The sequence below is a fragment of the Nerophis lumbriciformis genome, linkage group LG09 (assembly GCF_033978685.3).
Source record: "Nerophis lumbriciformis linkage group LG09, RoL_Nlum_v2.1, whole genome shotgun sequence".
Lineage (NCBI taxonomy): Eukaryota > Metazoa > Chordata > Actinopteri > Syngnathiformes > Syngnathidae > Nerophis > Nerophis lumbriciformis.
The window spans coordinates 22,170,623-22,197,899 of record NC_084556.2 but is presented as its reverse complement, the minus strand read 5'-3'; the positions used below and the strand labels follow the sequence as shown (position 1 = coordinate 22,197,899).

The window sequence follows — 27,277 nt, the reverse complement described above, 5'->3', positions numbered from 1 at the left end:
ACTTTGTTTAATACATAATGTTGGCTATCGAGAACATTTGAACCCTTTATTAATTGATTTAAAATTATTGAAATTCAATGATCTAATGCATTTCCACCCAGTTGAAATGATGTACAAAGCAAAATGAGGGTATTAACTTGTTTTGTGGTCGTTCTGTTTTTTTTTTTACTTTTATTGCGCTGTTGGCAGCGTGTTAGAAAGCCTGCTGGTCACTAAACACGGCATGAATGTAGCAGCAGACTACGTCAAACACAGCTGCAAAATTATACTTTGATGAAATAAAAGCATGTTTTATTGTAAGTTTATGAGCTGGACTATGTTTAGAACTATAGTTAGATGTATTATTTTAGTTACGACAGCAATTGCAGGCTTCCGCACACGTCCTTGGTAGCAAACATGGCGACTGCTGTTTAGTCGGCCATACCCTCTCCATACACGACTTTGTATCAAACAAACAGAAGGAGTCTGGAGCTAAAGTCATAGAGAAGTTTCTTAAGCACAAAAATCATGACTGAAGTGGTGAAGTTGTATTTTAATTTGCATTTAAATTGTATGACAGAGTATCTAAGAAACACATTGTATTATTATTGCGTATTCATTTAGTTAGAATGTATTAATTTTAGCATTGCATAATTGTATGTAGATTTATTTTTAATCAGTTTTTATAAGTCCCTTTTTTTGCAGTATATTTAATTTGTATGTAGTTTTGTAATCAGCCTGACCTAAGCCTTGATAATAATCTTTGGTTTTGGTTTTATATCACTGGACAATGTTTATCCTGTTAAACTATAAGTAGGTTAAATATAATTATTGAATATGATTAAAATCAAGATTAGGGTTATTAATTTAGTCTTAATTTAGTGTTAATATTTGAGTGGGCCCAGGGTCTAAAAGGTTAAGAACCCCTGCCGTACCATATATCAGACAGAACAATAGATATTTATGAAGCTTTGCAATTATCATTAAAAAAGATAAACATCAACCTAGGTATTTTCCTGCATCTTTTTGATAGCTTGAATAACGTTTCTTTCTACCTACCCACTTCACTTGCCTTTTTCCCTTTTTCTCATGCACAGGAGTTGGGCAATTATGGAATTTTACCATGTGTTGTTGATTCAAAATGATTGTTGACACTGTCCTCTGTGTCATTTTAGCACATTCCCTTAATCAGTGGCTCCCACTGCCTTTGCTGCCAGGTGCTTCCCTGCTGGAGAAGTGGTAGATGAGCAGGTTGAGGCAGCAGTTGAAGCTGGCCAGAGATAAAACGATCGGGTGGACAAGTTTTGTCATCTTTGCTAGGCCGCAACTGGACATCAGCCCCACGTGCGTAAGCGTATAGCCCAGCAGGTTGAGGTGATAGGGGACAAAGCAGAGCAAGAAGACACCTAGCACCCAGTAAATTAGGATGAGAGTGTGCCGGCGACCCTGTCTTGACTGGCGGAGCGCACTGAGCACCCGGCTGTAGCTGTAGAGTAGTATGACTGTGGGTAGTATGAATGAAACCATCACTAAACCTAGGTCTATGAGTATGATTGTGCAGTGACGCTGTGAGGAAGGGTCCAGCAGGCTTGAATGATCCTGATGGGCTGCTGCAGAGGCACAGTCACACTGAGCCAAACCGCCAAGCACCAGATCGCCCCACTTAAGAGCTGCGCCACACACACCCTTTGTCCAGTTGATGCTAAAGGGTGCACTACCGCTAAGTAGCGGTCCATAGATGCAGACAAGGAAGAAGATGCTCCCATACAGGCTGATGTATTTGAGGCTAAAAGTAAGCTGACAGTATGCCGCCCCAGGGCTCCAGCCATCTCCTGTCTTGAAGGTCAGTGCTTGGGCCTTTTGGTGGTGGTAGTAGATTCTCAGCGGCAAAGAGGCAACAAAAAACATGTCAGCGACAGAGAGGCTCACCAGGTATATGACCGTGCTGTTGCTGGTGTAGCAAAATCCGCACAGTTTTCGCAGAGCCAGGCTGTTAGTGGCCAAGCCTATCAGAAAGATGACGCTGTAGGTCACTTGGTAGAAGGTGAAGCGGTAGCTGGTGTCCATAGTGCAGTTCGACAGAGATGTGCTTTGACTGACAAGCACTGTCAGTACAGTCATATTCCTCACCTCCATGGCTCCAAAGGTTGTCACGCCCCTGTTGTTGTAAATCCTCACGTAGCTGGAGGAAATTAGGTTGTTTTATGTGAACATAAAATGTGAGAAGCAACATGGTTATGAGCTTCTTTTGGAGCAATTAAACCTCTGGCAGGTAAAAATTTTAATGAATTCAAATAGTGTACTGCTTTATTGAGGGTAAATTTGCAGAAGATGACAAACACAGACACAGCCGGCCAAATGTTTACTTCTGTTTTAACTGCCTTTTGTCATAAATAAAAATGTCCGTAGTTGGAAAAAGTGACTTCAATCTGTGCCAATAACAAAATTGCCATGCTGTCACTATCATAAGAGTACAGTCATTATATTACATCTTTTAATTAATATTATCACTTATTGTCAAGTGATTAGTGTTATTATTTTCAGAAAAACAATTGAGAATGTGTCATTTTGTCAAAAATACTTTTTATTTATTATTTTCAAAACCATGTTTTTAGAGGTATTTCTTTTGTCGATAATACTGTACTGCAATGTTAAAATAAAGTTCTTAAATATTAACAGGTTAAAGAAAAGATCACCGTGTTTTATTGTCTGAGTGACTGACTTTTTAAGTATTCAAAAACTATTAAATAACAACTAAAAATACATCGAGAGGAGCCAGATGAGGTGGTTCGGGCATCTGGTTAGGATGCCACCCGAACGCCTCCCTAGGGGGGTGTTTAGGGCACGTCCGACCGGTAGGAGGCCGCGGGGAAGACCCAGGACACGTTGGGAAGACTATGTCTCTCGGCTGGCCTGGGAACGCCTCGGGGTCCCACAGGAAGAGCTGGACGAAGTGGCTGGGGAGAGGGAAGTCTGGGCTTCCCTGCTTAGGCTGCTACCCCCGCGACCCGACCTCGGATAAGCGGAAGAAGATGGATGGATGGATGGAACTAAAAATATTAAGAAATGCTAAGTTCACGTTTTAACAAAAATCTAAGTCTTATCTACCGGTATCTATAAGCTTAAAAATAATGTGAGTGTGAATGTTGTCTGTCTATCTGTGTTGGCCCTGCGATGAGGTGGCGACTTGTCCAGGATGTACCCCGCCTACCGCCCAAATGCAGCTGAGATAGGCTCCAGCACCCCGAAAGGGACAAGCGATAGAAAATGGATGGATGGATAATGCTGTAAATGTACATTAACTTATTCCTTACATTATCCCTGCTTTACTTAAAATGAAACAATATGCATATTGTGTGATTGATATTCAAACAACAATCATAAATACAAAAAACATTCCTCATTTAAAGTGGACACAACTTGTAAAACTAACTTTCAATATTAGTAACTGTGTGGATTGTACTGAAACTGAAAGTCGCAGGGTGGGCACTCACCAGAATGTCATCGAAATGCAGTCATACTAGTTCATTTTCCACTCAGCTAGTGAGTAAGCCTTTTAGGATGCTGCAGCAGAACACATCACTGCAGAAGGAAAGGCTTCACGCCTCCACTCGCTCCCTCTTGGGTCCTCTCACACCATAAATCTTTGTTTTAACCGCCACAGACCCAGTAAAAAAAAATATCGCCTTGCGCCCCCACCAAAAAAAAAAAATCTACTTTACTTATTTACTATTTAACTTTTGTAATAACTGTAAAAAAAAAAGTAAAATCTGGTTTTCAGACCTTAGACAGTGCTTGACTGAAGCATCAGTGGGTATTACCGTATTTTTCGGAGTATAAATCGCACCGGAGTATAAGTCGCACCTGCCGAAAATGCATAATAAACAAGGAAAAAACGCATATATAAGTCGCACTGGAGTATAAGTCGCATTTTTTGGGGAAATTTATTTGATAAAACCCAACACCAAGAATAGACATTTGAAAGGCAATTTAAAATAAATAAAGAATAGTGAACAACAGGCTGAATAAGTGTACGTTATATGACGCATAAATAACCAACTGAGAACGTGCCTGGTATGTTAACGTAACATATTATGGTAAGAGTCATTCAAATAACTATAACATATAGAACATGCTATACGTTTACCAAACAATCTGTCAATCCTAATCGCTAAATCCCATGAAATCTTATACGTCTAGTCTCTTACGTGAATGAGCTAAATAATATTATTTGATTTTTTACGGTAATGTGTTAATAATTTCACACATAAGTCGCTCCTGAGTGTAAGTCGCACCACCGGCCAAACTATGAAAAGAACTGCGACTTATAGTCCGAAAAATACGGTACTCACTTTATAGCTCCGCAGTAGGAAGGCCTATTACAATCCACTTGAGATGTTTGCCTTTTTTAACTGATCAGCAATCAGCTTATGAGTTACCAAGCCCAGTTGATCTTTTCCGCAGCTGTGTCCCAGTTTTTACATGGTTAAATATAGTACTCAGGTAAAAATATTCACTAAAAAGGGATGCACACTCAGGGAGACACAATTACATTTCCGGATTTGTTGTTGCACAACATGCTGGAGTTGAATGAATTCCAAGAAGGTGCGTGTCTTGCCATGACACCGGTTAAAATTTGAGCGCAAGCTACAACAAAAGTGTTGTTCATCCATAGTGCAAAGCCGCTTCTAAGAGACTAATCCTTACCAAAATAGCGGAAAATAAAGGTCTTTTTTACAATTCCATCCATCCATTTTCTACCGCTTGTCCCTTAAGGGGTCGCGGGGGGCGCTGGAGCCTATCTTTTAAGTGTCGATATTACTGGCGGACTAGAGGAAAAAGAATGGCTTAGCATGCTACACACACACACACACACACACACACGGAGCAGGACGACACAAGAAGCTAACCGCTAAAGCTACAATGTAAAGTTGGGGGATGGATTCAGATGTTGATACTGTCGGTAACTATTAGTATCAGTTTAAAAATTACACTTAAAGTGATTAGATTGATATATTTATTACAAAATCATTTGTCATTTTGGTTGTTTTAGTTATTGTTTACAAACTCAGGGAAAACGTCTCTAGATGCAGGAAGGTTTAGAGGGCAAAATCCAAATAAATTAAAGGGGAACCGCACTTTTTTTGGAATTTTGCCTATCGTTCCACAATCATTATGAAAGCCATGACGATGGATGTCATTTTTTTTGTAATGCATCCTAAATATTAAGTAAATGCAATTGAGTATGAATGTTGTTTGTGTATAAATATTGTCTGTTTATCTGTGTTGGGCTTGTGATGAGGTGGCAACTTGTCCACCTTCTGCTCGATTGCACCTGGGATAGGCTCCAGCCATGCCCGTGACCCCAAGAGGGACAAGCGGTAGAAAATGGATGGATGGATGGAATCAAAAGTCCGCTTACAATGGAGCCAATGGGAGACGCTCAATTCTGCCTATAAAGCCCTTAAAACAACATCCAAACACCTCCATTAGGGGTTTATATACATGATGTAAGTATATATGTAATGTAGTAACAAGCACATTTATAATACCATTTAATATTTACTTATTTTGGTCATTTTAAGCATACATGGCACATTATTTACAAAAGCGCATCACGTGTGCTTTCTTTTTCTTCATCACTGATTATTACTCACTGCAGACTTTATGAGAGCCAACAAACATAATAAAACATTACTTACTGTGCAAGGTCTTTTGTCATTAGGATGCCGACTGCTAGGATGTTTATATATTCCCGTTTGGATAAAAATTACTCATAATCCTTGCGAAAAAACGTGGTGGGGGTGCGGGGGGACCAAGCGTCTTTTCATGTCTTTCTCGCCAGTCTCGGGTTCTAAATGGCTGTCAGAGTGTATCAACTTGTCGGATTACATCCTGAGCCATCTACTTTCCAGGTGAGGCATGATTTATGATCTACAATAAACTTCCAAGGAGCAGAGAAGCGAGGAAAGAGCGGACCACACAGACACAGTCGTGATCACGTCGCCGCTATAAATAGTTCGTCTGTGTTAGCGTCTATAATAACAATATCACTAATACTTGGTTAATTTTTAAGTCACAAAATGTAAATGGTGTATTGTCAGCGCTTTTTGAATAGTTATTTATTGAATTTTGTGGGCGGGATATAGGACCTCCCATTGGCTCCACTGTAAGCGGACTTTTATGTACGTTTATTTAATATTTAGAATGTATTAAGTGCAGAAAGTGCAGTTCCCCCTTTAAATAGGAGCCGATAATAGTTTTTGCTTTTATTGTGCACAAACCACTTTCTTTCGTCAACAAAATGTATGTAACATTTAATACCACAAATGCGATACATCATCTGATTTACAACAATACTAGCACATTTTTACTTAAAAAGATGAGCTTCCTAAAAATGTGTTAATGTTAGAGATGCACGGATAGGCAATTATTTCATCCGCAACCGCATCAGAAAGTCGTCAACCATCCGCCATCCACCCGATGTAACATTTGATCAGAACCGCACCCGCCCGCACCCGCCCGTTGTTATACATCTAATATAGACGATGCAAGGCATTAGTGAGGTTATAAAGCTTTTGCCTGTTAAAGAAAGGAGACTGATCCAATGCAGCACAGACATTCGCGTGCCACGCTGTCACGGCCCAGACGCACACCAGTGCGCAATCATATGGGAGCCGCGCTGAGCGCACCTCCAAGCGCGTCTCGCTGCCGGCGACGGCCGGGTATGGGCCCGACGCTCCAGCGCCATCCATTTTCAGGGCTAGTTGATTCGGCAGGTGGGTTGTTACACACTCCTTAGCGGGTTCCTCTCGGGGGAAGGGGCCTCGGTCCCGGACCCCGGCGAGGCGTCCCTTCTCCGCTCTGTAAAAGTGTCCATCTCTTTTTTTTTTTTCTTCTGTTGTGGCATATGCAGCAGGTGCCTGCTCGTTTTTCGTATGTGGGTAACAACATTTAACTATGTATATATATTTCCGAATTGGTTTAACTGCCACCCGCCTGAATCTATTTAAAATCTAATTTTTTTTTATTTCAACCGCCCGACCCGACCCGACCCGCGGATAAAATCTAATTTTTTTTAATTTCATCCGCCCGATCCGCGGATAATCCGCGGACTCCGCGGTTGTGCCCGCAAACCGCGCATCTCTAGTTAATGTACTTACTTTGCAATAAAACATTTTCAGTTCTTTAATCTATTATAAGTATCAAATCGAGACTCGGAATCTGATTGATCTCAATCTAAAAAATCAGATTCGGATCGGAGGCCAAACATGTTAATCAGGACATCCCTACATACACTAATGAAAATGTTCCTTTTTTCGCTTAGTCAAACAACATTGTCTTTCTTAGATTTATTTTGAGAAGCTCGAGCATCTCAAAAGGCACAGTTCACATTCATAGCAGGTATGAAAGGAAACGGCGCAAAATGACAGATGTGTCATTCTTTTATACAATACAGTAGGGAGGGAAGGAGTAACCTTTGACACTGAACAAATGACTACGCAGATGCCAGACTCTTTGAATTTCATCATAACCCTTGATCGGCATAATACAATGGATCTCTGCGCAATCCTGTGTGTATGACATGTGATATGGTGAGGATTCCTGTAAATTTCTCGAGGCATGTAGCTGCTTGTATGCTGATGTTTCACAGGTGTTGATGCTTTTGCCCCTGTCAGAGCAGACCCTCAGGGTGAGCCGCCTGACAGGAATGTTGGAGCTCTCACTTAGTTTTACAGCTTTTGCAAGAAACGACAAATATTTCACTTGCGTTCAAGCCACACCATGTTAGACTGACGTAGACACCTTAGACCAGGGATGTTCAACTTTCATCACTGTTGGAGCTACTTTGACAAAGAAATGTGGACTTTTTATGTTTTATTTGTATGACTGGCAACATTTAAATTGTGTATTTCACAATACAAAGGTTCTGTATTCGATCTTTGTGGAGTTTGGATGTTTGGATGTTCGCCCAATGACTGCGTGGGTTCCCTCTGGGTACTCCGGTTTCCTCCCACCTCCAAAGACATGCACCTGGGGATAGGTTGATTGGCAACACCTAATTGGCCAGAGTGTGTGAATGTGAATGTGAATGTTGTCTGTCTATCTGAGTTGGCCCTGCGATGAGGTGGCGACGTGTCCAAGGTGTACCCCACCTCCTGCCCGAGTGCAGTCGGGATAGGCTCCAGCACACCCGCGACCCCGAGAGGGACAAGTGGTAGAAAATGGATAGATGGATGATTACTCAGGTTCGAATTTTCTGGTATCTGTATTACCTGTTTTACCTTACTTTACTAAAAGTATGTATGCCAGCACACATCCTAATAACCTGTTTCGGTTTGAGCATTGTCAATGTTATTCAACTTCTGCCGACTATTATAGTTCTTTTTTCATTGACTACACCTGAAAGCTGTTGTGTCATTGTAAGTTATTGCAGTTGGCCGGTCATACTACATACAAGTTGTGATGTAAGCAATTGTATGACTCATTCGTATAAACCAATAATTTGCTTGCGCAGCAATAACTGATACATTTGTAACACTGCACTCTTTTACAGTCATTTTATTTGCTGTCAGAATGAAGCGGTACCACTCAATGAAGTGCCTGAATGAAAGACCTGGAAACTACTGAGTACATCAAAACAGCTTTAAATACTGGTTTCAGAACAACATCATAATGTGTAAACACTGATACTTGTTTGAAAGTGTCCAAATGATTCATGCAAGTCAGGAGAAAATGATTTCATTTGTTTTGTCACCATGACAATGATATTGATCCTCATTTTTATTACTGTCAATGTAATTAAATCCCAGTTATTGGTGTCCATTCATACATCCCATATAATTTTCTGGCTCACCAACAGCCATCAATTTTATATGGCATCAGATGCTTGAGTTTTCAGAAGACTATATAGTATTTGTGCCTGAGAACTTCTGAGATTTTAGAGACCTCAGGGCCAGGTTTTTTGGTGTTGAATTTGGGCTGTTCTGCCGACTGTCGCCCTGTAATCTGTCCAGAAGCTTAACGCCGTTGTGCCACACCTTAGACTTGCGTTTGATGGAGCTCTGAATGGTTTCTGAAGTGAAGTAGTAAACCACTGGATCAAAGCAGCAGTTGGTCACAGCAATGCACAGTGCAATAGGGTAGATGGCTCTAACCACGTGTTCTGCTTCACATCCCTTGAGAACTTTCGAGCGGACCAGAGAGTAAAATATGAGATTGACGTTGTAGGGGATGAAACAGAAGCAGAAGATGAGCAGATGCACAACGATCATCCTCAATATTTTTGCTTTGTTGATGCTTCCGCGGCTGATGGTCTGGGGTTTCTTCAAAGTCTGTAGAACCATCACCGAGCAGAAGGCATTGACCATCAGCGGGATGATGAAGCCGACTGTCTCAATAAATACCACCACTTTGGACAGCTTAAACTGCCACTGCTTGTTAGAGTAGTTTTCAAAGCAGTAGTTTGAAGAGGCGTTGACGTTTTTGAGTGAAGTGGTGTCCAGAAGGAATCCGGTGGGTATACTTCCAGAAAGAACTAACACCCACACTGTAAGACATGCCAGTTTGGCATTCCGCTTTGTCCTTATGGCCTGGGATCGGAATGGGTGCACAATGGCCAGAAAGCGGTCAACGCTGATGCAGGTTAGGAAGAGGATGCTGCCATACATGTTGGTGTAAAAAAGTGCCACGGAAATCTTGCAGAGCACCCTCCCAAACAACCATTCGCGCTTGATGAAGTAGACTATCCGAAAAGGCAGGCTGAGGACAAAGAGAGAGTCTGAAACGACGAGGTTCACCATGTACGTCGTGGTCTCGTTCCTCAACTTCAGGGTGCACCCAAATATGTAGACGGCCACCATGTTGAAGAAGAATCCCACTATAAACACCACGCTGAAAACTGCGCTGTACAGAGGGTACTTGAAGTCATCACTTTTGTTGCACTTCATAAATGTATGAGTGGCACCCAGTGTCTTTAGGGTGCTGTTAAACATGTTTAGATCAACTAGGGGATTCTGGAACATTTACAGAGTGGAGGAACTCTCTTCAGTCATCTCTGGTCAAAGAAACAGTTTGTGCAATAGCCTGCAACAATCCACTTGTTTGCATTTCAGTTGGAAGAGAATAAGAACGTTGGCATGCTGAAGAATACTCACTTCCCCACAAAATTCCTTTGTCGTAGTCTGTTTGTGAATGTTGTACTGGACGTTGTTAAATCCTCAATGAAAAAAATGAAGTATTTTCCTAGTCTTAGAACGTGAAGAGATCTTTTTCTCTCCTGTGTGTTCCGTCAGCGTGCCTTCTGGGCGTGATTACCTTTTAAAAGCTGCAAGCTTGTCAGACGGTCCGACACCAAAGAACTCCCAGGACTGCTGAAGCACAAAGGGAGGAGCTTCCACTCTTGCCAAAGTCCTCCCATTACTGCTTTGTTTTTTTCCTCACCTTAAATTTGAATATTTATATCAAGACTTGTTATTCAACAACGTTTGAATAGCTTTTTTTATTTTGGTTGCTGTATTTGATTATGTAGATCAGCCACATAATTGAATATCCCGGACAGCATGTAATAATGCCATATTATTTGTACACGAGACGAGATCAGTAATGATTTACATTTTGTCAAATAGAAAGTAAATACTGGACTTTGGTTCATATGTAACTGAATATTGCAAGGGTTGTCACGTACCAGGAAGACTGGTGTCGTCAGTAGGGTGTGTCCAATACGCACAGGAAGAACACAGTAGTTGCAGGTCCATACTTGCAGCTGCTGTGTTCTTTGTAAACCACACCTGTCTACACCAGTTAATAATCTGTTTGCCTCCTGCTGTCCACATGCTGATGATCACATGCTGAAATCTGAAATTCACACAGTAAAAGTTGTGTGTTTTTATCTTGTGTACAATAATATTTCTGCAAAGCTGCAAAAAAATGCACATTCACAGTAAAAATGTATCACCAAGCTTGCCCGAGTTTTATTGCATTATTATGGCTGTCTTTCTTTTCTGCATAAAATGAACTTCCTTCTCTTTTGTATGAAACACAGAGGCATAAGTAGTTATCTCTGATATTAGAAGTAAATTATTGCTTTATCTATTTTTGCAGGACTCTCATCTCTTTGAGCTGCTGAAGCAGGAGCATGGAAGCGGTGCCGTGGAACAGACGGAGACTCCGGCTAGTTTCAGCCAACCACTACAGCACAACCACACTGCCGCTGACCTGTAAGTCCACCTGTTCACCGCTAGCTCGGTTGCTGTCAGTCAAATCTTGCAAAACTACCATGAATCAGAATTATAGTTTAGTCATAGCTAGTCACTCTAGTTACACACGAGAGTGTCGTAATGAATGTTTAGACAAGAGTTGGTCTGTTGAAATGGAGAAGGGGAAGTAGAAATATGTCAATTGTGATTGTTCTTCCAACAACATAGTATATCATATTCTTTATTGGTATTGCAAACCAGCAGTATAGTGCAGTGAGATGAGTTTAGCAGATCAACTAATTAATTTGGATTTATAATTGATCAACTCTTACTTAATTTTTGAGACCATTGTATATGTTTTAGGGATGTAACGGTACGGTATAATGATAAACCGCAATAAAATTCCCGAAGGTTGGTAATACCATCTAATTTTTTAATGACCGAAAAACCGTCATTTATTAATGCAACACTGGCAGACAAACTACACAGACTTTGCTCCGGAGATTTCCCCTCGGAGTACACAGCCAAGCGCTTGGTTTAACGTCATTTTCACTCACTTCACGACGTGCGTTTAAGAGCGCACTGCTGTGTTTAGATGGAGACGGGTGTGGACAATATTGGAGACAGACGTATTTGTCTCTCACTAAAATTATGCAGCGAAGGAGAAAACTATTTGATGTTGCTTTTATTTTGTCAATATGACGTGAAGGAACATGTAGCAGGCGATGTGTCGGGAACGTTGCTACAACTTGTTTATAAAGTCTTTAGTTTGTTTACTGGATGCTCACTCGTCCTTGATTTAACTGCTAACTGTAACAGTGTTCAAATAACATCAATACTAGCTATAATGTTTTGTCAGCTCAGCAAACTGAACAAAGGCTGTGAAGACTGTGTATGAGGTGTGAGAGGTGTCACTCCTCTTTATTTTTTTTGCCCAAACTGTTGTACTGAAACACTAGGAGGCGTTGGAGAAGAGACTTCATCTTCATTAGCCAAACTGCTTTGAGTTTTATATTGATATCAAAAGTAAACACCAGGTTTTTTTTTACAATACTTGTTTTTTTCATGTCACAAAGATATTACTTTAAAAATCATTAATGTGACACAGCATTTTGTTAATGTTTTATTGTGTATAGTTAATTCCTATACAACATATTTCTGCTCAAATTCTTTAATAGATCTGTCCCCAATACTGCATCTACATGTACATAACTTAAAAAATCTAATAAATAATACCTCCCTCGATCAAAATGTAAAAATAGAGACAAAGACATCATGTAATGACAAAAAGCTGATATGTTGATATTATTAATGAACAAAAAAAACAAATACTTGTCTTTAGATATATGGATAACGTTTATTGATAGCCTTTTAATTAGACATTACAAATTACATGATGGTATTACGTTCACATCCCAACACAGTAATCATGATCAGTAATCAGTAATCGTGATTTCAATTTTGATAAAAAAAATTATCTTAATTATTACGTTGGCTTTAATTGGCAGCCCTAGATCTCATACATGAGCACTATTTTTATCTATATGGACAAAAAGTGCAGTTATGTCTTATGGCCATCAGGGGCCACCTTTCAAAATTGTTACATTGTTTTTTATTTTTGAATCTCTCATGCCCATAAATTGCTATCTTGCACATTGTTCACATTTATTTTAGTTATTTTTTGTTATTATTTTTTTCTGCCAAATGACTTTGTACTGTTTGTGTTGTTTTCATATGCAAATTCAATTTCTACTTGAGGTCCATGAAACAGTGTTTTTATCTACAATAATGTTTCTCCTACAAAGGAAATCATTTTGAATGTGTTGCGTTTTTTAAATAAAACTTGGTTAAAACATTTCAGTATACATTTTTTTAAAAATTTTGAGCACATTTAAAAATTTCGCAATCGTAATAATAACCGTGATAAGAAATGTTCATACCGTGACATCCCTAATATGTTTATTTGAAATCTAAACACTGGCTGAATTTTGACAGATATATGGCCACCCAACCCCACATGGCTGTCACAATTAACAAGTTAACTCATTTGATTAATCACAAATAAATATTGCATTAATCATGAACACACTTACATTAATCTTGCACTTTATTTTGACTGCACAAGCTCTTTTACCTTAACTGCTATACGATCAATTATAAAATAAATGCATACGTCAGGACAGTACAAAAATGAGTGAGAAGACTTCGACTGGTGTGCTCACTAGCAAATGTCACTCCAAAATACAGCCGGAAAGAACTTTAAATAAAACTCTTACTAAGTTGTGTGCAAATAAATGACATGCATTCAAGTAAAACATTTAAAAATGTTCCTGGATGACATTATGACAATAAAATTGCATTTCGGTACAAATATTGAGGTCTCTTCTTAAGTGAATTTTTATTATTCACGCGAGTAATGACATGCGATTAATCATGATCCATCCAAATTCCAAAATATGATTAATCTGATTTAAAAAGATAATAATTACTTGACAGCTCTATAATAAATACATATTATGTTTCTTTAATAAACTGTCATTGTGGGTTCTCTCCGGGTACTCCGGCTTTCTCCCTCTTATAATGACATTCACCTGGGGATAGGCTAATTGGCGACACTAAAAATTGGCCCTAATGCGTGAAAGTGAGTGTGAATGGTTGTCTGTCTATCTCTGTTTAAACCCTCCTCCCACAATACTTTGTCTAATTGTTTGAGCTTGTCATGCGTCACTCAGTCAAAAGGCTGACACATAACTGCCGCAAGTGGTGGAAAATTGCATTCGACCCATACGGACTAAAGCTTAGAAACAAATATGTTTGCCAGCCTAACCCTGTTCTATATAAGTTGTGCAGGGTTGTACTAGAACTGGATCCTATTTAATTGCAAGTAATTTAAGTTCAAATATAGATGTTCTGGGGGATACAGTGTTGATTTATTTCTACGGTAATGTTAAATCTGCCCTCTCTTTACACACTGTTTGTCGTGTTAGGTATCTCTCTCCTGTCCGCCCGGGCCTTCGCACCATGCCTCCAGAGTCCCCCGCCAATCCAGAGTCTCAAGCTGCTCCTCCACCACCCAACCAGCCTGTCTTGCAATCTGCCGGCCAGAACGCTCAGCACCCGAGGTCCAACTCTCTCAGCCTCTTCTACAAGAAATGTAAGATTTTGCACAAAAGCTGCTACGCCGCAACTGAACAGCAAACATTTTGTATGGGTACATTCCTACTCATTGTCATGTAATGTAGATGAACCACAACAATCATTTGATGTCCTTTAAAAGCATAATATAGTATTACACTGTGTCAGTTGTACTAAAATACAGACATACATAACTAGAATATGGACATGCACTCAGGGAGAAATGTCAGCGTGTGCAGCACATCATGAGTCTTGGGTTTCGGTGCCTTATATAAGCACACCTCAGCAGTGCTCTTTGAAGAAGACCAGCAAATGTTAATTGTTATGCGCACAGTAAAGAAACAAGTCTCCATGCTGTCTACAATTAATTCCTAGTAAACAAAACTTGGTGAGTGTACAGTAAGAGAAGGCAGTATTATGAATTTAAAAATAATAATAAACCGCAATAAAAATAAACAATGCAGAAAGTAAAATAATGCCTAAGATGTGTCAATAGAGCAAACCGTAATATGGATACAGAGGAAATACAGAAAAGCTATAAAATATAATGCCATTATAGCTGAGGTAGTTTCTTTTTTTTATTTTAAACCACTTTCTACTAAGTGCTGATGTGTGGTTTCCCCTCTGCAGTGTATCGTCTAGCCTACATCAGGCTAAAGATGCTGTGCTCCTATCTACTGTCCTCCCATCCTGAGCTGGAGCCCATCATCTGGACTCTCTTCCAGCACACCCTGCAGCAAGAGTACGAGCTAATGAGAGACCGTCACCTGGACCAGGTAGCCTGGAACCTCCACTTGTATCTTACCTTCTTCCTGTGTCACCACCTCATCGCTGTCTTGCCTCAATCTCCTAATGCATTTCTTCCACTTTCCTCCTCTAGCTGATGATGTCAGCTATGTATGCCATCTGTAAAGTGAAGAGTGTTGAGCTGCGCTTCAAGACTATCGTGTCATCATACAAGAGCATGCCCAACACCAGCCAGGAGGTGACGTCAGCCGTCTACAAGCACCATAGTTTAATTGACCCCTAGGCTTCTTAGTGAATATTGTCTTGTTTGTTTGTGTGTGTGTGTGTGTGTGTGTGTGTGTGTGTGTGTGTGTGTGTGTACAGACCTTCAAGCACGTGCTGATCACCGAGGGCCACTATGACTCCATTATTGTATTCTACAACGAAGTGTTCATGCAGAGGCTGAAAACAAACATCCTGCAGTATGCTTCCCAAAGGGTGAGACACTAACACCCATAAATTCAGCCTCATTTCTACCAAGCAGCATACTTCTGTTAAGTTTACATTCCCTGGTGAACCAAATTCCCCTTTTCCACTTCATATTACCTACTTATGTTGGCATAGCAGGCACATTCTTTCTAAAACTAATATTATTATCATATGAACTAGACTTGCCAATGTTGAATTTTATTTGAAGTGTTCTTGCTATTGACATGCCTTATTATCATAATTTATTGTATTCTGAATAATACAATGGATAAAGACTATTTAGTCTGTATTTATAAATGGTTAATTTATATAGGCTAGTAAGGTAAAGTTTTGTACCTGACAAGTTTCGGCTATCTTGCTTCTGCAGCCTTCATCAGAGGTGTCACGTGATGTTAGCGTGACGTCATCTGTGACGTGTTATATGGATTGTTCCATCCCACCTGAAGTGGTGGGATGGTGGTGTCCCCTGGTGTGCGCCGGGGGTAGGGTGGGGCGCCCCCTGTCGTCTGGATGTCTACCAAACGGCCGGGGGCGGCCCTGCAGGACTGTGTCCCAGGTGTGGGATAGTTGGTAGGCTCCTTCATCCCTGTTGACAGTCTTTGGGGCCCGCTTCCTGATTTCAACCGCCTCTTTGATCCACCAATGGAATTTGTTGCTTTCCATTTAATGACCTTGGCTGCCTCCCAGTTCATTAGATGGTTTTCCCTCTTGCAGTGGTCTGAAATGGCTGATTTGAGATTTTCCTGCGTTGCTTTCATTCTCGTTGCACGGGTGAGCGTTCCAGATGTTTCCTTTTCACATTCTTTCTGGTGTTACTTTTTTCGTGTGCTGAACTGTCGACCTGTCTCTCCTATGTATGTTTTATTGCATGTTAGGCAAGGGATCTCATGCCTGTATATCACATCACACTTTTTTTCAGGGGGGATCTGATCCTTAAGGTGTACTAGGATTTGGCGAAGCTTGATGTGCGGCTTCACTGGTGTGCTGATGCGGTGTTTCCTCATCGCTCGCTGTATGCGTTCTGTGACGCCCCTGACGTATGGGAGGGTGACCATGCCCAGGTTCTCAGGACTACAACCTTTCTTCTTTTTTTCCCCTCCTTGTTGTTCCTCTGGACCTCTCGTTTGCCTTTGTTTATGGCCCAGTTTGGGTAGTTGCAGGCTTTGAGCGCCTGTCTTATGTGGTCCTCCTCCTTTTCTCTGTCATGGTTGTCTGTCATCACCTTGGTGCGATCATATAGGGTGCGGACTACTGACAGTTTGTGTGCTGTGGGGTGCTCTGATGTCCATAGTAAGTATTGATCCGTGTGTATGTGGGTTTTCTGTATATTGTAATCTTGATGCTTCCATCCTCAGTGTGGTAGATTTTCATGTCCAGGAAAGCGATGGATCTGTGCTCTTCCTCTTCACGAGTAAACTTTATGTTTCCCGTCTCGTCTATGGTGTTTAAGTGGTCTGTGAGTCTTTGTGTGTGGCCGGTCTTAACTCCAGGATGTGTCCACATAGCGCCTCCAGAGGGACAGTCTACATCCTTCGGGAGCGGTGGCTATGGCTTTGGCCTCCAAGTCCTCCATGAAGAAACCACTCATGATGTCTGAGAGGGGGTCCCCCATGGCAAAACTCTCCTTCTGTCTGTATATGGTCCCTCTGAACAGGAAACATGTAGACTTGGCTACGAATGATAACAACTGGACTGTGTTTTCAACTGTTAGGTTTGTTCGTTTCTGGAGTGTTGAGTCTGCTTGCAAGCGGTTCTGTACTATGTTTATTGTGACAACCACTGGTGTTTTTGTGAATAGGGAAACTACGTCGTGAGATATGAGTATCTCGTCTGATTCTACTTTTACAGTGCTTAATTCTTGTGCCAGCTGCTTTGAGTTTTTGCAGTGTTGCTTTGTCTGGCCTAAGAGAGGTTTTATTTTCTCGACTAGGGCTTTCGAAAGGTTGTATGTAACTGAGCCTATACTGTCAACAATTGGGCAGTGTGGAACGTCTTTTTTATGTATTTTAGGGGTGCCGTATATTCTAGGGGTGATACTGGCTGTCGGTACTAAAAAACTGTACCGGTAGTTGTCCTTGTCTATTTTTCCCTCGTCCACTAATGGTTTTAGTAGAGTCTTCAGTTTTTTATATATATATGTACTGTATATATATATATATATATATATATATATATATATATATATATATATATATATATATATATATATATATATGAAAGACTTAATATGTATATATATACCGGTATATAAGAAAAACCCAGACACCATCTTTGTAGTCATTTTTCTCCTGCGTGGACTTCCGTCTTCCTTTACAATGAGTGAAGCTGCACGAAACCTTGTGTCTGCAATTGTAAATAATTTAGTTTTTAAGTTTTGTGTTTCTTGTAGAATCCATATAAAGTAATATTGTTAAAATAATGAAAAAAACATCATTAAATATATTTGTTTTATTGTATTGTTACATTAATAGCTGTTGTATTATTATAGGATGGCTTGTTAAACATTTCATAGGATTTTCAGAGGGAGGAAAAACCAAGACATTTAATATAAAATGTAAAATTAATAAATACATAAGAAGAAAAAGAAAAAAATGGTTAAAAGCCATCGTCCCGGGGAGCATTTCATTTTGTCCCGTGCATTTTTTTTACCGTCCCCGGGACGACGGGACTACATTAATCTAAAGCCCTGGAAGTTACATTTTATTGTTTGCGTTATTTGTTTCAGCATTGCACTTTAAAGATGGTCCCTCAGCTCTTTGACAGCTTTGGCTCTTTTTCAGATCAGCAGACGGACTCTAAGTCTTTCTTTTTTACAGTATATATAAACGTTTCTCATTTCTATTCAGACTTCCATATATATTTAATTTCGTTAACGGCTTGCCATAATATATATATATATATATATAAATATATTATATATAAGCCAAATTATCCCGATCCAGATATTACTTTAATTCAAGTAATTAAGTACCGGTAATATTTCCAGGGCTTGAATTTACAACCATTTTAGTCACGTATTATGGCGTCACATTAGTGCCAAAAATCCGAGCGCATAAAAACCGTTATCGCGCGCTGATTCTCCACTTCGTGCTGCCTTTTTGCACGCGCGTGCTGCCTTTTTGCGCGCGCGCGGTGCCTTTCTGTGCGCGCGCGACGCCTTTCTGCGCGCTTTTCGTGTACTCCTGGCATCTCTCCTCGCGCTGTCATGTTTCTTTTTGGCACTTTGGGGGCGGGTATGCTTAGACGGCCCCTTCTTTCTGATTGGTCAGGCGAAAAATGCTGAAAAATGCTCAGAGCCAATCAGAAGTATAGCAGGGCGGGTCATCGTCAATATGTATCAAGATTTACGGAGGAAGAAGTGGATAAAAAAATGTCGCGCGCTGATGAAGGTTATTTCATACCACATAAACACAATACAGGGTAATACAAAATGTGACCCAAATAAATAATAAGACAACAAACACCATAATCACATCTTTCAGCCAGAACTGGTCCACCAGCAATAACATACATTTTAAAATGTTAAAAATAGCTTTTAATAATGTATTCTGAAACAGTTTAAAATAATCAGAGAACTGACTAACACTGACCCTACACAATAGAGATGCGCGGATAGGCAATTATTTCATCCGCAACCGCATCAGAAAGTCGTCAACCATCCGCCATCCACCCGATGTAACATTTGATCAGAACCGCACCCGCCCGCACCCGCCCGTTGTTATATATCTAATATAGACGATGCAAGGCATTAGTGAGGTTATAAAGCTTTTGCCTGTTAAAGAAAGGAGACTGATCCAATGCAGCACAGACATTCGCGTGCCACGCTGTCACGACCCAGACGCACACCAGTGCGCAATCATATGGGAGCCGCGCTGAGCGCACCTCCAAGCGCGTCTCGCTGCCGGCGACGGCCGGGTATGGGCCCGACGCTCCAGCGCCATCCATTTTCAGGGCTAGTTGATTCGGCAGGTGGGTTGTTACACACTCCTTAGCGGGTTCCGACTTCCATGGCCACCGTCCTGCTGTCTATATCAACCAGGGTGAGCCCCACCCCTTTCGTGAGCGCACTGCGCGCGGAGTGACCCCTGTTACGCGCCCCCGGCAACAGGGGTGGCGGGCAGGTAAGCTGCGCGGGCGGAGCGCGCGGAGTGACCCCTGTTACGAGCCCCCGGCCACGGGGGTGGCGGGCAGGTAAGCTGCTTACCTGCTGCGCGTGACGCCGGCCGCGGCGAAGGCGGACGAGGCGGGGTGTCGGTGCGGTGGGCGCGGTGGTGACCCTGGACGTGCGTCGGGCCCTTCTCGCGGATCAGCTACGGCTCCCGGTGGGGCCCTCTCGGGGGAAGGGGCCTCGGTCCCGGACCCCGGCGAGGCGTCCCTTCTCCGCTATATTAGATATATAACAACGGGCGGGTGCGGGCGGGTGCGGTTCTGATCAAATGTTACATCGGGTGGATGGCGGATGGTTGACGACTTTCTGATGCGGTTGCGGATGAAATAATTGCCTATCCGCGCATACCCGCTCCGTGCGTAATGACAATAAAGCTGATTCTGATTCTGAAAAGTGTCCATCTCTTTTCTTTTTTTTTCTTCTGTTGTGGCATATGCAGCAGGTGCCTGCTCGTTTTTCGTATGTGGGTAACAACATTTAACTATGTTTATATATTTCCGAATTGGTTTAACTGCCACCCGCCTGAATCTATTGAAAATCTAATTTTTTTTTATTTCAACCGCCCGACCCGACCCGACCCGCGGATAAAATCTAATTTTTTTTAATTTCATCCGCCCGATCCGCGGATAATCCGCGGACTCCGCGGTTGTGCCCGCAAACCGCGCATCTCTACTACACAACTATGTTGCACAATTAAGTCTTTTTTTTTTTAAAGCGAAAGAGGTAATTTCAACAGGTACAGCATCCTATGTCATATCTACATGTAATAAGATTTGTAACAAGGCAAACCGTTTGTAAATTGGTCGAAAATCGAGCAAGTTATGGTAATTTAATTAGTACATGTACCATTGACATCAATGTAATGATTGAGGCTAGATGTCCGAGGTAAGATGGCTACAACGTTGCTACACTGGAGAATGATCGGTCATATGAAAAATGCTCACAGCCAATCAGAAAGGAGGGGCCGTCTAAGCATACCCGCCCCCAAAGTGCCAAAAAGAAACATGACAGCGCGAGGAGAGATGCCAGGAGTACACAGAGAGCGCGCAGAAAGGCGTCGCGCGCGCGCACGAAGTGGAGAATCAGCGCGCGATAACAGTTTTTATGCGCTCGGATTTTTGGCACTAATGTGACGCCATAACGTATGTACCAAAATGTAATCTGTGCATCTTCTAAATATTTGGGAACAAACAATTATTGTATTGTGAGCGAAAGTCGTGGCATTAGCCTCTATGTTGTGAATTAATAACATAGAGGCTAATGCCATGACTTTCATTGTGTTTCAGTGTATCTTGAAGGATCATGCAAGTAATTGTTTCTTGTTGGTGCTGTAAACAAAATGTCACTGTGCAAACCCATGTTTGTTGTTGTACTGAACACAGATTGAAAATAAACCGACTGATATAATAATAATAACAATGAATAATTTCTAAGTCTTTGTTAGCCGTTTGTGAAGTTTTGTGCTCGTGCGCTACGTTCGCTCGCATCCTGTGCATCTCCTGGGGGCTAAGCCCCCCCTGTCCTTAAAAGCTAGTGACGCCCCTGATTCTTCGTATGGGATGTTTATTGGGGTTTTGGCGAAGTTAAGACCGCGAGATAGCACCTTGTTTTCCGTTACTGTTAATTTGCGTTTTGAAAGGTTACATACCTATTTTTCTCTTTTTTCTGTGTGTTCCTCCTCCTTTTTTTCTGAGGTTTGCTTCTCAAGTTTTCTGATATGACTGTATTTTGTTGTCTTGAATTCCTTCTCGTGCTCATGTTGTAGGTGTCCATTCATTATCCGTTCGGTTTCCATGTCCAGGGGGAAACGTTGTTTAAATCCACTCCTTTTTTCGGTTAACTGCTATTTTATGTTGTTGATCTTGTTCACCGTGCATCGTATTCTTTCTCTCAACAAGGCATTTTGTGCTTTTCTTACAATTCGTTCCGCGTTCATCGTCGGAATTGGGTTTTTGATCCCCAAGCTTGTTGGAACAACTCTTTCATCTCGGCAACGTAATGTGAATCTCAAGTGGTTGCGAAAGCGGGCCAGTTTGTGTTCCAGTTGTTCCAAACAACGGAATTCTTTGACACTGATAATGTCAAAGAATGATTTTAGCGTGACGTCACACTAACATCACGTGACACCTCTGATGAAGGCTGCAGAAGCAAGATAGCCGAAACTTGTCAGGTACAAAACTTTACCTTACTAGCCTATATAAATCAACCATTTATAAATACACATTAGTAGGCTAAATGAACCTCTTCAACATAATATTGAATCTGATGTGACAAGCAGGTACCAAACAATACGATTTCTGGTACCTGATCAGAGTTGATACCACTGAGCGACTGTTGTTGTGCTAGCAGAGGTCTTTCTTCTTTGCATCCTAACAGCTGTCGTTTTACACCACAATAGAATAAAATCATTCTTGTCGGGGCATGTCCTTTCCTGCTGATAAATACTATGGATCCAGCACCTAGCACTTAGACTAGATAAGTCCTATCTAAGTCTGAGAGCACTGATGAAGCCTGCTCGAATGAGAGGCCAAACGTCTTCTAAAACAATCTGAACAATTCAGTTGTGATCGATTCAAAGCCCTGAGAATACATTGACCGGGTTGAATGAGAATATTGACAGGCACATAATGTTGACACAAAAGTGATGTTTTTTTGTTGTTTGAGCAGATAAACACACAATATATTAGCTCTAAACTCTAGCACAATGCTTTGTGTGTAAGCCTTGTTTTTAACCAGGGCTATTCAACTAAATTGTTTGGGGATCATTTTTCTAGAGAGGTAAGAACGGGCGGGGGGGCCATTAACGTTGAAGATCAGGCTTGAATGCTTCATTTGTTGTTTGTTTCGTTCCAGCCGCCTACTCTCTCTCCAATCCCACAAATACCATGCAGCCCTTATAAATTCCCCAGCTCTCCTCTGCGTGTGCCGGGAAGCAACAACGTATACATCTCGCCCATGAAGAGCCCTCGCCTGTCCCCTGGCATCATGACTCCTCGCAGCAGGTCAGCTCCTCACGGTGGCAGCACAGCAACGTTCTGTCAGCTTCACTGAAGGGATGACTAACTTTGTCTCTTTCTACAGAATGCTGGTGTCCATTGGTGAATCTTTTGGGGTGGGTTTCCTCGCGTGTGCATTATACAGCTTCTTGATCAACAATCACAATGTCATTGTTTATGTTTTTTCTTTTTTCTTTTTTCATCATGTGTAGCAGTCCAATCGCTTCCAGAGGATCAACCAGATGGTCAACAATGGCGAGCGCTCCTTCAAGAGAACTTTGGATATGGGAGGCACTCTCAAGCCTCTGAAGAGGTTACGATTTGATGGAGATGGGCAAGATGAAGCCGATGGAAGGTGGGTTGAAACCTTTTGTAAAAAGAAAATCATATTATTATGGGTATTGGGTTTAAAGAGAAAGAAGAGAAGAACAATGTCAAGTGTGGCAACGAGCGCGAGGAGATGCCGTCTGCTTTAAAGTTTTTTTTATGCAAAATACATTTTTAAAATGATGTTATAACAGCAGTATGTGATAAAGTGTGTGCAGGCACATGGCACACACAAGCTACAGTATTCTTCATGAGTGAATCTTCCATTTACGAACCAACATTTTTTAATTAATGGAAACTCGTTTTTAACCACAGAACAACACAAACAGATGACCACCTTGGGTGTGATTGTAAATGTGTGAATTCTTGATTGCCCTGAGTGACTGTCCCACAGTCATGGGTTATATCTAGGGATATCTAGAGTGTCATGAGAAAAACTGTAATATGCATTGAGGTAATTTACATCACAAATAGCAGTTAGTAATAATGATAAATGGGTTATACTTGTATAGCGCTTTTCTACCTTCAAGGTACTCAAAGAGCTTTGACAGTATTACCACATTCACCCATTCACACACACATTCCCACACTGATGGCGGGAGCTGCCATGCAAGGCGCTAACCAGCAGCCATCAGGAGCAAGGGGTGAAGTGTCTTGCCCAAGGACACAACGGACGTGACTAGGATGGTAGAAGGTGGGGATTGAACCCCAGTAACCAGCAACACTCCGATTGCTGGCACGGCCACTCTACCAACTTTGCCACGCCGTCCCTTGTTGTTGTTCTTTTAAAGACATATAACAGCAAGTTTTTCCTCTTTGAGCCAGAAAATAACAATATTTTTACTAACATATCAATGCACTTGAATATAAACATCACCATCCATCAACTACCAATGAAAACATACAAAAGCAACTAATCAAATTGTAAGCCTATTATTATATCCTCCTATGTGCATCACGTTTCCTGCTAGTTGTCACTAAGGTTGCCAAATCTATGAACATTAAGTAAAGGACAACTTGTTGGCAAAGCCGCCCGACCAGCAGCCCGACCGATAGTCTTCACTTTTTTTCCTTGTTTTACTTTTGTTAAACATATTTGATACTATTTGACTCAAACTGGAATTATTTAGATGCATGTTTTGGATTATTAAGAATACATGATGAAAAAATTGTCTAATAATTGATATAAAATGCAAAACAACAAAGTTAACAATAAAGCAACTTTCAGTGGGCTATTGCTTGTTTATTAATAAGTCATCTACCATGGGTTTTGTGGTTTGAACCCACATTTTCTGCTTCAAAAACACTTTGACCACCAGAACTACCATTGTAAATATAATAGTAATCGGTATGTTTGGTAAGGCAATTACGTTTGTTATGACATTTTAAATAAGGCACACTTATTGATTGACATTACAAGCTCTTTGCCACGTTGAGAGTTTAAAAAAAACCCATCCCGATGACCAATCCACCACCTCTAACACTCCCTCTTCCTGGTATGACATAAAATACACCTTACTTGAACACAGCAAAAGGATAACATAATGCTACAAAATCATATTTTTGAAAAATGTATGATTTTACTTAGTAATTTAAGAGCATCAAAAATCTCTTCTGATCCCGTGCTACTGGCGCATGCACGTTTGTGTACAAAGCCCCTGAACCGGGTGCCCCAGAACCTTTCGCCCGCAGTCAGCTAGGATAGTCTCCAGCTTACCTGTGGCCCTAGAAAATGGATGGATGGATAGTAGTGAATCTCTGCTCTGTGTCCATTAGCTTGGGAATTCTTGGCTTGAAAGACCTTGAATAAGATTATTTATGCATACACAAGGAAAAAAAGTAATGCTTATTTAAATGAATCGTGTCCTTCCTTATATTTGACTAACCTGAGTATTTAAATAGTTTAGAAATCTATATTCTTCATGATGGATGATTGGTGTACTGTAATTTAAACAGCAAATCTGGCAGAGATTCAACCCTCATGAAGAGGCTCAATGAGATGAGTAAGTAGACGCTCTTTCCACTTTATCTTATTTTACATGTATCATTTTTCACTAACTCCAGAGCTCATTTCTACGCAGACTCCACCTGCAGTCGTATGAAGGAGGATGCAGAATCTCGAAGGGAGAAGCAATAAAACCTACTGAACCAACCCTGCACTGTTTGTCACAATGAACTGTTTTTTTTTTGTTTTTTGGGGGGGGTTTAAGTTTCTCTGTACATTTAGTGTGATTCTAGTTTCTATTTAATTGTATTGTTGATATTAGATGTGAATAATAGGAGGGTTTAAACAAAAATAATGATTGGTTTCATTAGATGTGAGATTAGTTGAGTTGATTTTTTTAAGACTGACTTAATTGAAGCCTTACTACAACACAAACTTGACTTTGTTTTTGTGTATTTGTCGTTTGGAATGTTTCAGTCATAATGTGACATTTGCAGTGTGAAATCGTGATTTAAATTGGAAATCTGTAAACGATTGAAATGTAAAAAAAATGTAAATTGTTATTTTAAGTGAGGAATTTGTCGAGCTGTTTTTTTATTTGGACTCATCAACAGGTGGGTAGAGTACCCAAAAATTGTACTCAAGTAAGAGTACCGTTACTTTGGAATAATATGACAAAAGTAAAAAGTAGTCATTAAAATAATTACTTGAGTAAGAGTAATTAAGTATTCTGTGAAAAACTACTCTCAAGTATTGAGTAACTTGTGAGTAAATTCTGCTTCATTTAGTAGTTATTTTTTAATGGTTCTTGGACTACAATTGTATTTAGTGTGTGTGTGTGTGTGTGTGTGTGTGTGTGTGTGTGTGTGTGTGTGTGTGTGTGTGTTTGTGTAAAACATAAAATTAATTTACAATTGACTTCAACATGTTTTCTCTAGAATTCCTGTAAGCTGAAATGTGAAGACTTCTACAGACACAGATGACAGCACATTAGACAAATGTTCTTTTTACCAGTTTGAAAGTAATCATTGAATAATTATTTGCGGCCTTGTTTGACGTCATGTCGCTTTTTACAGTCAGTATGTTTCTATGTACTAAATTAGTCTGATTTGTCAAATAATTGAGTTTCTTCATTTTTTACATCCATACGGGGAGTTCTAATTTCCATGCTCTTTTCTCTAATGTGACTTGTTGGCCATACGCAGTGTGTCTCTTGCACACTAGGGGGCGATTGTGGCCATTTCAGCTTGTTTGGCTTTGCTATATTTAAATGCAGTAGAATAAGATAATACTATAAGCTAATAAGTTAGCGCTAGTAATTCTATCGCTACGGATCTAACAAATAAATACAACTGTCCACGTCTTTTTGAAGTTGGTAATAGTTGAATGTTTAAATTATATATGTGGTTATTAAGATCCTCAGAGATATATAAAAATATCGCTTTTTCAGGCTTCTGTACAGCAGTTCTCTCAAACAGCCGGTAAGTGCTGGTGTTACGTCACATAATTAGTGTCTTCTTTGGAAACATTCTAATACTTATAAATAAGTAGGTCTCTATTTTATCATATATTTAAAAAATACTGACTTATTTCAGCGTCCTATAGCTGTACTTTTTGCTTTTTTTAAAAATTGTATTAACCTTTATTTATAAACTGCAACATTGACGAACAATCGAGAAATAATAATAATCAAAAACAGTACAAGCTGTACTTTGTGCTTTCTGATTGGTGAAATAGAATCATACGTCACCACTGCTTAAATTGGATTGGCGAAACAGAGTTATGTGACAGCGCCCACCGGAAGCAGGGTCGCTGACGGAATACGTTTTTGCAAGCCTTAATCGATAATTGTGACATAAATAAATGTAACAATCGGAAGGAAACTCAATGTAACGGCGTAAAAGTAGCGTTTCTTTTTCTCAAAAATACTTATAAGTTAAAGTACAAAGTAGGTTACATTATAACTACTCTGACAATGTATCCAAAGGCCATATACCCACCCCTGCTCAAAAATATCCTACCGGTACATATAATTGTCTGGTTTTAATTGTATTTTGCGCTTCTTGACTTTTCTTTTCTTTTTCTTTTTTAAGTCATTTGAAATCAGGAACATAATTAACACGGATGAATATGCCAACTTCCTTTAGGCAAATCCTATTACATATACTTTTTCTATATGTAAAAACAAATCCTAGCTAGGTCAAGTATCATTTTTTAAATTAATTTTTGCTTTTATCAATGCAGTTCATTTTAAAATATTGACTTTAGCGACTTGTCCAGGGTGTACGCCGCCTTCCGCCCGAATTCAGCTGAG

General features: G+C 40.5%; 3 protein-coding genes across 4 annotated transcripts in view; 1 reads left to right on the top strand and 2 right to left on the bottom strand.

Annotated features, from left to right (window-relative positions):
• rb1 (retinoblastoma 1) overlaps window positions 1-25,170 on the top strand; it is a 45,576-nt gene extending 20,406 nt beyond the window's left edge. For both annotated transcript variants that reach the window (XM_061962227.1, XM_061962226.2), the window contains 10 exons: window positions 11,083-11,198; window positions 14,165-14,331; window positions 14,943-15,088; window positions 15,193-15,297; window positions 15,423-15,536; window positions 22,549-22,697; window positions 22,777-22,807; window positions 22,904-23,046; window positions 24,975-25,021; window positions 25,100-25,170. In XM_061962227.1, the coding sequence (XP_061818211.1) occupies window positions 11,083-11,198; window positions 14,165-14,331; window positions 14,943-15,088; window positions 15,193-15,297; window positions 15,423-15,536; window positions 22,549-22,697; window positions 22,777-22,807; window positions 22,904-23,046; window positions 24,975-25,021; window positions 25,100-25,155 (1,074 nt within the window). In that variant the 3' untranslated portion in view covers window positions 25,156-25,170. The remainder of the gene's footprint in view (window positions 1-11,082; window positions 11,199-14,164; window positions 14,332-14,942; window positions 15,089-15,192; window positions 15,298-15,422; window positions 15,537-22,548; window positions 22,698-22,776; window positions 22,808-22,903; window positions 23,047-24,974; window positions 25,022-25,099) is intronic.
• Window positions 1,168-2,115, bottom strand: LOC140679017 (putative P2Y purinoceptor 10). The gene is given in 3 exon segments (XM_072913755.1): window positions 1,168-1,595; window positions 1,598-1,716; window positions 1,718-2,115. Coding segments are annotated over 3 exon segments (945 nt in total).
• Window positions 8,571-10,328, bottom strand: LOC133607519 (lysophosphatidic acid receptor 6-like). Its single transcript, XM_061962228.1, has one exon. It carries the CDS (start codon window positions 10,002-10,004, stop codon window positions 8,886-8,888), a length of 1,119 nt encoding a protein of 372 aa, XP_061818212.1. The 5' UTR covers window positions 10,005-10,328; the 3' UTR covers window positions 8,571-8,885.
• Window positions 25,171-27,277: the final 2,107 nt, after the last annotated feature.

What these genes read in the sequence shown, in the direction of transcription:
- LOC133607519 (XM_061962228.1), bottom strand. Translation starts at nt 10,004, where the DNA reads ATGTTCCAGAATCCCCTAGTTGATCTAAACATGTTTAACAGCACCCTA.